The 12,769-nt window shown below is 36.4% G+C and overlaps 1 protein-coding gene across 18 annotated transcripts in view; it reads right to left on the bottom strand.

The window, feature by feature from the left end:
• RABGAP1L (RAB GTPase activating protein 1 like) overlaps window positions 1-12,769 on the bottom strand; it is a 674,786-nt gene that overhangs the window by 512,755 nt on the left and 149,262 nt on the right. For all 18 annotated transcript variants that reach the window (XM_070266397.1, XM_070266404.1, XM_070266408.1 and 15 more), the window contains 1 exon segment: window positions 2,220-2,313. In XM_070266397.1, coding sequence (XP_070122498.1) covers window positions 2,220-2,313 — 94 coding nt within the window.

Here is a 12,769-nt window from a genome sequence, read left to right as displayed (position 1 = left end):
TCTGGGTCCCCTTTCTGTCTTTCTGCCTTCTAACACATTATAAACCAATTACCTGTACTAATACCCTTCTGTTTGAAAAGGCTAGAATGGCTTCTGTTTTCCAGACTGGACTCTGACTAACAATCCTCTTCCTCTGACCAGCACCCCTTCCATACTTCCCAACACCTAATCTTCCTGTGAAATTCTATTGTCTAATGACAAAGATTCTCTCCATGACCGAACTCTACTCAGGCTCCCCTGAACTCTCTTCTCAAATAGGCGCTGACTTTTAAGTGTCCATGTTCATCTCTCCATTGTCCAGCTTTAGCAAGAATCCTACTAAGTCAGTTTAGCCAGAATCCCACATCCTCAATATCTGATCACGCTCAGTTTCTAACTGGTTTCCTCATCTTCCACCATTCCCAGGTGATATCTGACCATCCTGATCTGCCTTCAGCAAGAATCCAGTTAAGTCACTTTAGCCAGGATCCCCCCTTATCTCTGATGTTTCCTCTTAGCAATTTTCCATCCATTGACCTCCACTCTGCTCCTCAGCTATAAATTTCCACTTATCCTTGCTATATTTGGAGTTCAGCCCAATCTCTCTTTCCTACTGCAAGATCCCATTTCAGTGATCCCTATACCTATCAATATAGTCCCTCCCTTGAACACAGTCTTCCTTAACATCTTTAACAAGTGTCATGAATAATTTTGCTTTAACACTAACTGAGAGCCATCTAAAATGAAAACTGTTCATCTTAAAATAAAGGGGGCAATAACACTATATGAAACCAGTAAAAACATATGAGATAAACTTAGATAGGTAGACAATACTTACATGAATAAATTAGCTGGATATGGTGACGGGGAAAATTGTGAAAAATTTTTGATGGGGGCTACAAAAATTACTAAACATACTTTCTGTGCAATGCTGGAGCATCTGGGAATTATCTGATACCATAGGGGTGTGTGCCTTTATTTGTCTTTGACTAGGCTAATTTATAACTCTCAACAGATAGAAGATAATGTCTAGAAAACTGATAACAATGAAAAAGTTTTTCCACGCATAGCTATGCAAATGATTCCTGTTCATGGCAATGCAAATAAATAATCAGGAAGCGAATATAAATCTCAAAATCGAATCCTCATTTTGACTGGTTCTAATATCCTACTGGTTCCCAATAATTAATGAACAAAATAAATTCTCTGAGATGTGTTCATTTTATACTTGTATGTGTAAGAAAATAAAATTAAATTTTCTTTGTTTAATAAATGGGAGACAGCTGGCCCTCCCTTCCTCTTAGGGTGTCTCCTTAAAACATAATAGGCTCAACACTTGGGTCAGGAATTTAATAAACCTAGTCTTCAGATTTTATAATGAGAAGTCATGAGCCCTCCAACTCTTGGAACTCTACATACCTATCTCCTAAATTAACTCAGCATGTGTACAGGAGATTATCATAAGGAGTATTCATTTGTCTAAGATAAAAAAAAAGTTTTAATTGTTCTTTCTTCTACTTTACTATGTTCTTTCACACACATAAAATGTGTGAAATTCTGCCCAGATTTGGTAGCTCCTCCCGGACTACCTGTATGCATGTAATCTGATGTGCATATTCAATAATAAATTGTACTTTCTATAAATCTGTTCTGGTATGGCAGAGTCTTTTTCTTGGTAAGATTTTTAAGTTTTACCAACATATCATAGTCACAACTACCTTGGGAAAAAAACCTTACTTATAATACATATAAACAGAGTACTTATAATACAAAGAGTAACTTTTGTTTTGTAGTTCCAGATAAAATGCCCCAAAATGTAAAGTAATAGTCTTAGTCAGAAAGAATAAAACAGGCTGAGTTACACTTTATAATCAGTGGTGAAATGAGTAATTCTAAACTCTACAGCCCTTTTTAGTGGTGTTAGTAGAGAAAGGAAATGTAACCCTTTAACAATAGTTATTTACATGTACTGGCAATATAGCATAAAACTGACTACTCTGAACAATGTTATGTCTGCGTGAAATAATAAGGCAAATACATCTTCCAAAAGTAAACTGAATACAAGCAAATTGGGTGGAAGGCCTAGCCAAACATAAAGAGTATGAATTATATTTTTAACTCATACATTTTTAAAGTACATCAAAATATTAATAGTAAGATATATAAACACATAGATTTTAACTAAAGCAAATTAACATAAACTATATAAATATAAAATTTTCAATAAGAAAAACTTTTACCATCTTCCAAGCAATTCTCCCCAAGAATACAGGATCTTCTCAGGACAATCCTTAGACACATCACCTGTTCCACTTGAGAGTTCGTTATCACTCTCTGTAGAAGAAACACAACAACAAAAACAACAAACATTATATATTATATTAGACATTTATATATTACAAAACAAGAAACATGACTGTGTCTAATAAAACAATCAAACAATACTTCTTTCTATATTATCACACCTATGGCCAAATAACAGTAAAAAATTCATTACTAATAATTTATCTTGAGTGACTATATAAATATTTTCAAAGCATACACTTTCTATGAAAATTCTTATCCACAGTTTACATAGTATAAAGTTGAAAATACCTATAAATAAATAGCTTCACCCAAAGAGAGTAAAATTTAAAAGCTAATGGTGATACAATTAGAAATTCCTATATGGTGCTCTACTCACCAGATTAATATTCTCGAACATTAATATTTTATTAGTGAGGCCAAGAAAAATTAAAATCTAGAGTTGGACATATATATCTATATATATATATATATAATGATACAAACACATAAACAATGAGAAATCTAAGGAGAAAATCCTATGGTTTTAAAGATATATTCATAAGTACAAGATATATTTTTGATTAAAGGAAAGATGAAACTGTTTGGCAACTTTATAAAACATCCCAAAATGTAAAGTAACAGTTTTAGAAAGAATAAAATGGATTAAGTTACAGTTTACAAGAAGTGGTAAAAATGAGTAATTCTAAGCTCTATAAATCTTTTAAGTGGTAATAGAGGTGGTAAAGAAAGAAAATGTTATGGGCACAATTTATCTACATTGTAACAAGGCCTTTGACACAGTACTACGTAAGAAAAGGCTGGAGAAGTCTTGTATGAATGATAAAATAAACTAGATCAAAATCTGCCTTGCTGATAATTCCAGCAAGCAAAAATAGGACTTAGCCAAGGAAGACAAGAATCCCAGGCTTTAATGAACACCTACCTTTTTAAATCTATAGTCCAGGCACTATTCTAAGTTTTACAGGCATGAACTCATTTTATCCTCTAAACAACCTAATGAGGTCGTCACTACTAGTTTGCCCACACTAAAGATGAGAAAATTGAGGTACAGAGAGGTTAAGTAACTTGCCCAAGGTTACTCTGCTAATAAGTAATGGAGAGATAGGATTCAATCTCACTGTGAATCCAGAGTCAAATACTACCTCTCCTTACAGTTTTTCCTACTGTGTTTTCATAAGAGGCTATGCTTGGCATTAGCAGATACCAGTCTGTACCAAGTGCCAACATGTAGTAAATGCTGGGAGCCAGAGATGAGAATGGAAAAGCTAGGCACATTTAAAGCAATATGCCCGGGGTCGGCCCGGTGGCACAGCAGTTAAGTGCGCAGTTCCGCTTCTCGGCGGCCCCAGGTTCACCAGTTTGGATCTCGGGTGCAGACATGGCACTGCTCGGCATGCCATGCTGTGGCGGGCATCCATGTATAAAGTAGAGGAAGATGGGCATGGATATTAGCTCAGGGCCAGTCTTCCTCAGCAAAAAGAGGAGGATTGGCAGTAGTTAGCTCAGGGCTAATCTTCCCCCTCCAAAAAAATTAATTAACTAAATAAATAAAATAAATAAAGCAATATGCCCCAGAAACGCTAAACTGAGAGCAACAGATTAAATGGAGAGGCTTCAAGGGTGTAACTCCCCTTGATGCTCAAGAAGAACAAAAACGAAATTGATATCCCAGGGACCTCAAGAGTGTGAACCAGATCTATCTTCCTTATTGCAAAAACTACTGACCACGAGTGTTTTAAATACTTACTGGCCATCTTGCTAGACAAAAAGAAATGGGGCTTAAGGAAAGTTAATTCAAGTTCCTACTATATTAGATAAGACAGAGTTCCTAGGCAGGATGAAAGGAATAAATTAAGAAATAAGAATGAAAAAGACACAACACCAAAGTGAAGTAAAAAACACAGTGAGGAGCCGGCAAGTAGAACATGACAAAGAAGAAAACAGAAGGAACAACAGAATCATGCAGATATGTAAAAGGGTCCCTTTGAAGGTTTTGAAAAAGAAACTGTATCCTATTCTACATAGAAAAAAAAAAGGACAAACGAGAGAAGGCCGAGAATTCCTATCCTCCTCCCCTAACTCCTACTTTTCCATCAAAATTCAAGTTAGGGGTCACCCTCTTCTGGCTGGGCTAAATGCTCCCTCTCTGGGCATATTCTATCATAGTACCTATCACCCCATATTACAATTGTTTATTTTCTTCTATATCTTCTCCCATCAGACTTGCAGTTTCTTAGCAGTGGAGACTAACTTTTGTTCCTATATTCCCAGTGCCTAGATTAGTACTTGGCTGTAAGAGTGTTAAAAGTATCCTGAATGAATAATTGGAGGGGAGGGGAGCAAGGAAAATCTATTACAAATGGAAAAAATGTATGCCTTGAAAATTAGTAACCTTTAGTATATGGGTCTATGTGCAGACATGGGTAAATGGGAACCAGGTTCATTCAGTCATTCATAATGGATCCTGGAGCCAAACTGCCTGGATTTGAAACCTAGTTCCACAATTACTAGCTGTTATCCTGGTCAAATTACTTAAACTGTCCGTGCTTCAGCTCCCTATTTCCGAAATGGGAATAATAATAGTATCTATCTTATAGAGCAGCTGTAGGAATTTAGCAAGTTACTATACACAAAACACATATTACAGTGCCTGTCAAAAGGCAAGAGCTATATAACTGCTAGCTCATAAAAGCTGTTTTCATTCAACAAATACGAATGCCTATGAAGTAGAGTTCTGGGGTAGAAGCCAGAGAGCAAGGTTTGAGGAATGAATGAGTGGGAAGTAGAGATGGAAAACAGAGATTCTTTTTTATCCCTAATCATGAAATATAGGGAGGTAAGAAAATAATATACCTGAAGGGAACTGCATGGTCATTTCAAACGTTATACTTCCTTTTCCTTTATCAACCCCATTCCCCCAAAATTGGCCAGTTCCTCCTTTTTGGCTCCTATATAGACTCCTACAATAAAATCTACAAGATTTCCATGAAAACATGCCTGTTTTCATTATTTACTCACATATTTAAGATCTATAACATTCATGTTTTACAAGTCTTTTTCCCTGTCTTGGAATCCAAGCTTTGCAGGGACTGGGATCATGTCTTATTTGTCTTTATATAGTAGCCTTTGGCATATAATAACATTCACCTGTGGAATTAATGGAAGGATTTCTTTGTTACTGCCTTATTTTTAAAATATGTTCATTCACTTAAGGTAATTGGGAAGAAAAATGCTAGAGAGAGAAAGACAAGAAATCAGGGAATTCTCTATAAAGACAAGCAATTGCCCAGGTTTGCGGGCGGTGACTGACCAGGAGGACATTTCATATTTTGACTGGATATGGAGAAGTTCAAAGAATAAGAGAGTTGAGGGAATTCATAGGTAACAGTTTCAACTTCCTCTAAAAGTTTAACTTTAGAAGAGGCTTCTGAGGGCCTGCTTCACTCAGGGAGCAGGATTTGGTGGAGACTCCTCGAATCAGCCTAACTTCAATTCCTCTTCATGAACATGCTCCTCATTGATTTCAATTTCCCTGCAGTTCTTGCTCTCCTTCAGAAAGCAGGATCAAACAGAGTATTCCAGATGTCACTGGACTCGTACTGTAAGACTACTACTTTCTTTAATCTAAACATCAGTGAAATGGAAATAACAGGATCAATCATGCAGTGTTGTAAAATTTAAATGAAAACGCATATGAGGTACTAAACACAGTACCCGGGACACAGTAGTACTCAAGTGTTAGCTATCATTTTATTCTTAGTGTTATTAATGAGTCCTCAGTTTCTGGCCCAGCACATCAAAGTAACTAAAAAAGCATTCCAGGTTTCTTTTTTCTTATTATCCACTGATTTCTAACATGTAGAGAGCAGAAACCAATTGTGCAACACCAAAAGATGATATAATAGATGTAACTTTTCAAATCAAACAAAATAAATATGTATGATACTTCAATAAAAATAATTTAAGAGCTCTCTCCCTTAACTTTGGCCACTCCCTGCTTTGAAAAAAACAAATTGTGTTTCTATTAGCAATGTTTTTCATCCTAATCATAAAAGGAAAATTTCAGAACTAGTATCAACAGCCATCATAAAAGGAAGAAAAAAATAAAACACATACATATTGCATTTTTAAAATACAGTTAAAAATAAGTTATAAAATTATGGGCAAATAAGCACAAAATCTCATTTCTTCTTTTCTTTTCAACTGAAGGATTACTCACAAAATAAAAAGCTGAAAAGCACAGGTAAAAGGTGACTATTGAGAGTTTTCAGAGATGTTCTCCTTTATTGTTTTCTAGTAAGTAAGAAATGTTTGCTGAAAACAATACAGGCAACCAGAGGTTGTGATAAACTGTTTTCTAAACACATTGAGGAGGAAAAAAAAACAAAACCTTACTAATCATGCAAAACCTTTAGGAACGCAGGTCTGTGTAATGATAGCTGTCAACTTAGAATAGTATAAAAGTGATTTATTTTAATTACTTAGTAGTAAATCATATCATTTTATACAGCCAAAAGCTATAACCACATTTGTATCGCCTTGAATATAATATAATCTCTCACTTCTCACACGACAGTCAGAATATACTTGTTCTATATGGAAGCTGATATACAAACATAAATCATTACAGTAAAACAAAATATCACCCTTAATATCTGAAATGTTATAACATTTCCCACCATCAAAAGCAAGGTGATTTATTACAAAGAGAAGATTCAAGGTAGAGGACACAAAGTGCATGATTTCTTTCCAACTAAATCATCATCACTGTCATTGTGAATCTAATTACGGGTTTCTATTTAATAATCCCTGTAGTTGATAAGTATAAGTAATTAATTAAAATCATTAATTGCTGAAACCTGTCAACCGTACTCAAGAGAGTACTATGGCAGCCAATACATCTTACCTGAAGGACAATTAACAACATTAAGCAAACTGCTTTCTTAATCATGAGGCTAGCATATTCTTTTGCGTGTGGGTATATGAGTGTTTCACTTTACATTTTTCTGGGATATTAAGGACTTTGAATTTATTTGGACATTTATTTACATTTTGTATTTCATTTTTTTGGAAATAAATTTTAATTTTCTGCCCATTTCTTTTTTTTTAATCTGCTTTACTGAAGTATGATTGACATACAAAAATCTGTAGAAACATAATGTATACAACTTGATGTGTTTGGAGAGGCTAGCATAGTCTCAAAATAAAAAACCTTTGAGGGGCCAGCCCAGTGGTGTAATGGTTATTGGTGCACTCTGCTTTGGTGGCCCAGGATTCACAGGTTCAGATCACAGGGGTGGATCTACACACCGCTCATCAAGCCACACTGTGGTGGTGTTCCACATACAAAATAGAGGAAGACGGGCACAGATGTTAGCTCAGCAACAATCTTCCTCAGCAAAAAGAGGAGGATTAGCAACAGATGTTAGCTCAGGGCGAATCTTCCTCACAAAAAAAAAAAAAAAGAGCATTGTCTACTTGAACGTATTACTTGTGACTTTTTTTCCAAAATAAACTGAGGGGTGGTGAAAAGGAAAGAACTGCCTGGCAGATTATAAGAAAGAACATACATAAATAGTTATACTGAAGTATTATTTTAAAATACATCATTCAAAGGATGGCTTTTTAAAAGGCAGCCAATCAGTCAGAGGAAAAAAATTAAGCAAGGGTTGGAAATAATCAGAAGCAAAGAGGAGAGCAAAAAGAACTCATCAGGATAGCTCAGATTCAACTAACAGGTGGAAAGGGAGCTCACTAATATGTGCCATGTGGTGCACAACACACTCAGCAGTCCTACAACTGGGCAGATCACCCCCTTTAACCAAGAGTGTAACTTGGAAAGGGAAAAAGTCACAAATAAATAAGAAAGGAAGGGGAAATGCCCACAAAACTAGCCAAAGGCAGTCAAGGAACTAACAGTGAGATCAGGTTCATACCTGTGTTTGAATTTTTTTATATTCCCCTCCTAAGAGTTGACACTTTTGAATATGAACCAAATTGAGTTACTGAGAAAATTAGATAACTAGACATGGTACAGAGTAACTATCTATCCATCTATCTGTATGTTATAGGTAGGTATAATGTGTATACATAAATGAATATGTATACACATATATGTATGTGTGTGTATATGTGCATGTATGTAGAGAGGGAGGGATGGAACAAGGGAGAAAGAGAGTTAAGATAAACGTTTCCAAAATGGGAAAGGAGAGATGGGAGGAGAATGTAAAATCTAGAGGAAATGAGTACTATTTAAGGGAAAGCATATTCACTGATGACGAGATTGCCAAGCATAAAACAATGGGGGAAAAGGGCAGAAATTGCCAAAATAGACTTACGTTAGTCTTTAATATAGACTGGCTTTTATACAAAAGGACTTTAAAATTCAAAAGTGGCAGTAAAAGATAATTGTGAAAGCAACAGAAAATAATGGATTTCTGAGAAAAACTCAAGATTTGGAGTGTAAGTGCCATTCTGATGGGCCTGCTAGGCATTCTCTTGCATGGCCCTGTTCTAACACCTCTCTCTCGAACGGCCTGAATACTTGCCTGACTTCCTTTCTAGACTACTTACTTGCTGAAGAGACTGTGTTCTAGTGTATTCCTCACCTTACCAAAGTACTTGGCAACTGGTAAACACTCAATAAATGTTTGAAGAATAAAATAAGAAACACTATTTTCAGCTATATTAACAAATATATAAACAATATTTTCACCTATATCAACCACCTACATGACATTTCCATTTGGATATCTAATAAGATTTCAAAACAAAACCCTTAATTTTATTCCCATACCTATATTTGCCTGATCCTCCCCCATCTTCATAAATGAAAGCACTACCTATCCAGACGTTCAAACTGAAAATCTACAAGTTACTCTTGAAACTTTTTATCCTCATCATCTGCATTTAATCATCCAATCTTGTTAACTCTACCTCCAAAACGTATCTCAGCTCTATCTACTTTTCTCCCTCTCCAAATTACAACCCTAGTCCAAGCTTCCAACATTTTGGCAGAGATTACTCTAAGAGTCTCCCAAATGGTCTCCCTGCTCTACTGAACTCCATTCTCCATGTAAACAGCTGCTGTAGTGTTTTGAAACCATCAACCAAATCTTTGTCTCTTTCCAGCTTAAAACCCTTCAAAGACTTCAAAAACGAAAAACTCCTCACTGTGGCTGACAGGAATGTACATGATGTTCCCTAGCTACCTGTCCACATCTGTCTTGCACCACTCTCTTGCTTGTCCCCTACGCTTCAGTCATCTGTCCTCCTTTCTCTTCTTCAAACACACCAAGCACACTTTCACCTTTGAGTCTCTGCCCTAACTGGTCCCTCTCCTGAAATGTCTTTTCCTCATCTTCTAATGGCTGGCCTTCTCTTGTCACTCACATCTCAGTTTAAATGTCACCTCCTCAGAGAAATTTTTTGCTGAACACCCACTCTAAAGTAGCCACCCAGACCATCAACCAAGTTTAATTATCTGAATGGCATTACTAGTTCTTGATATTTTTCTGTTTATTTATTCTGTCATCTCTCCCTCAATTAGAAGTAGAGAAAATTTACCTCGTTATGGCAGAGGTCTTCGACATCACCCCTGGGTTCAATGATTCACTAGGAAGACTCACAGGACTCAGCATATAGTTGTACTTACACTTATGATTTATTAGAATGAATGGATGCAAAGCAAAATCAGCATAGGGAAAAGGCACATGGGACGAAGTTCAGAGGAAACCAGGCATAAACGTCCAACAGTCCTCTCCCACTGGAGTCACAGAGGACACAATTCCTCTAGTAACAAGTTGTGACAACACGTGTGAAAGGCTGTCCACAAGGGAAGCTCATAGAGACTCAGTACCTGAGGTTTTTACTGGAAGCTGGTCACATAAGCATCCTCCCCCTAACACAAACCAAAATTCCAGACTCCAGGAGAAAAGCAGGTGTTCAGCATAAATCACATTGTTAGTACCAACGGTTTAGGCACAGTGAGCCACTCTTATCAGTTACGGAATGGTGGGGACCCTTCCCAATACCAGCCAAAAGCCAACCTTGCAAGAAAGCTTTTCTAAAAACAGCAGTCTGAAGCCTACTATGTTAACTTTTTTTGCACATTTATTGACCCCTGTATCACCTATTCTAACGTCCACTAATGGATTTTAAAAACAAAAATATGTTGTTATTCTCTAAACTTAACATTTCAAAGAGATTTCCATTCATTAAACAAATATTTACTTAACACTTGCCACACAGTAGGCAATGGGAACTCAAAAAAAATCAAATACCATCTGCCCCTTAGGAACTCACACTCTACAAGGTGAGAGAAATGAATTTAAAAGACCATACCTATACTAAAATATTTGAAGAATTAATATAGTGATGTGTTCAAAGTACCATTAGAGGGGCCAGCCCTATGGTCGAGAGGTTAAGTTCCTCTGCTCCACTTTGGCAACCCAGGGTTTCATCAGTTCAGATCGTGGGTGCGGACATAGCACCGCTCATCAGGCCATGTTGAGGAGGTGTCCCACATGCCACAACTAGAAGACCCTACAACTAAAATATACAACTATATACTGTGGGGATTTGCGGAGAAAAAGTAGGAGGAAAAAAAAAAGTACCATTAGAGCAAGATGGTAGAAAGACTAACAACTGTCTTAGTAAGGGCAAGACATTCAGAAAAAACTGAGAGAAGAAAGGGCCTACTTCAGCTAGAAGTGGTCAAGGAAGACTATCTGAAGGGATAACACCTGAGCCTTGAGCTGAGCTCTAAATGATGAGAAAAAGGGAGCTAGCAGAAGTTCTAATGAAAGTACCTTCTAAACAAGGAACAACATATACAACAGAACTGAGAAAGACCCATTTGAGGGAAAGCTCTAAGTACCCAGCACATAGTAGACATTCAATAAATGGTAGCTATTATTATAATATCATGTCCCCCTTCATGTATTAAGAAACTGACCATTTAAGAGCTTAGATATGTGAAGCCCATACCACTAGTACATTTTTATCTTATTTATACCTACCCTACCCATTTATTAAAAAAATAGTTTGAGGCCAAAGGTTAAAAATAGGTATAAGTAGGGGCTTCCCGGTGGCACAGTGGTTAAGTGCACATGTTCCACTTCGGCGGCCCAGGGTTCGCCAGTTCAGATCCCAGGTGTGGACATGGTACTGCTTGGCTACCCATGCTATGTTAGGCATCCCACATATAAAGTAGAGGAAGATGGCATGGATGCGAGCTCAGAGCTAGTCTTCCTTAGCAAAAAGAGGAGGATTGGCAGCAGATGTTAGCTCAGGGCTAATCTTCCTCAAAAGAAAAAAATAACAGGTATAAGTAAAATGAAGCAAAAATCAATTATTCATTCAAGTATTTACTAAGCACTCACTACATGGCCAAGCTTAAAAAGGTGAAACAAACATGCTTTCCAACTTCGAAGAATTTATGCTCTAGTAGGAAAAAAAAAAAAAATGGATATAGATACATGACAACAGAGCAGAATATATGCTATAATAGAAGTAGGAATAGAAAAGTCAATGTTGAAGTGGGATAGAAAAGATGTCTCAGATCAGAACACTTAAGCTAAAACGATATACAACAGGTAAATGAAAGACTAAGCTTTAACCTTCTCCAAAAACAAGGCAAAGACAGAAAAAAAAATGAAGGGTTACATACACAACTCTCACTAATGAAAGGTTAAAAAATAATTTCACTAAGAGAGATACCTTTTCCTAAACTGTGTGAGAAATTTATCTCCTAAATCTTTATGCAAAATACCCTGAATAACATAATAAATCATGTCCAAGAAGACACTTTTCCCACACCTGTAGAAATCTTTTATACCAACCCTTGATTAAAACAAAAAATACATAATTAGCATGACATAAAAGGCCCTCCATTACCTAGCCTCTGTATTCTTTCTAATCTCATTTCCTATGATGTCCCACCCTTACAAGCGAACTATGTATATTTTACTGCACATATAATGCCATTTTCCATCACCCAGAGTTCCTATCTGCCTGGAAGGCCTCCCTTACCATGGCATCCAAATATTTCTAGCTAAATGATATGCACCAATCAAGACTGAGCTCAGAGGCATAATTTCCAAGAAGTCTTCCCTGAATTTTCAGACCAAACTAAATTCCTTTTAGTCAGCTCACATTATACCCTGTTCATATCTTATTACTGCATTTACTCTATTTTACTAAAATTAGCTATTTATGGATTTTTTTTCTTCAACTGGACTATAAACTCTTCAATGGTAAGAGTCATGTCTTATTTATTTTTGTGCTCATAGCACTTAGCAGAGTAGTGGGTGCCCAACAAAAGTTTATTAAATTTTTAAATTTTGATAAAACCTACTGAATAACAAACTTGAGTTACAGCTGGCTTTCTAATGCTCTGAACTGATCCAGGAATTACACTGTAAAAATCTAGAAGAAAAAATCGTTAATGTTTTCTTTAGAGGGTACATCCTGAATACCAATT

This window comes from Equus caballus, chromosome 5 (assembly GCF_041296265.1).
Source record: "Equus caballus isolate H_3958 breed thoroughbred chromosome 5, TB-T2T, whole genome shotgun sequence".
In the NCBI taxonomy this organism is placed as follows: Eukaryota; Metazoa; Chordata; class Mammalia; order Perissodactyla; family Equidae; genus Equus; species Equus caballus.
Note: the sequence above shows the minus strand (reverse complement) of the source record. Positions and strands in the feature narration are given on the sequence as shown.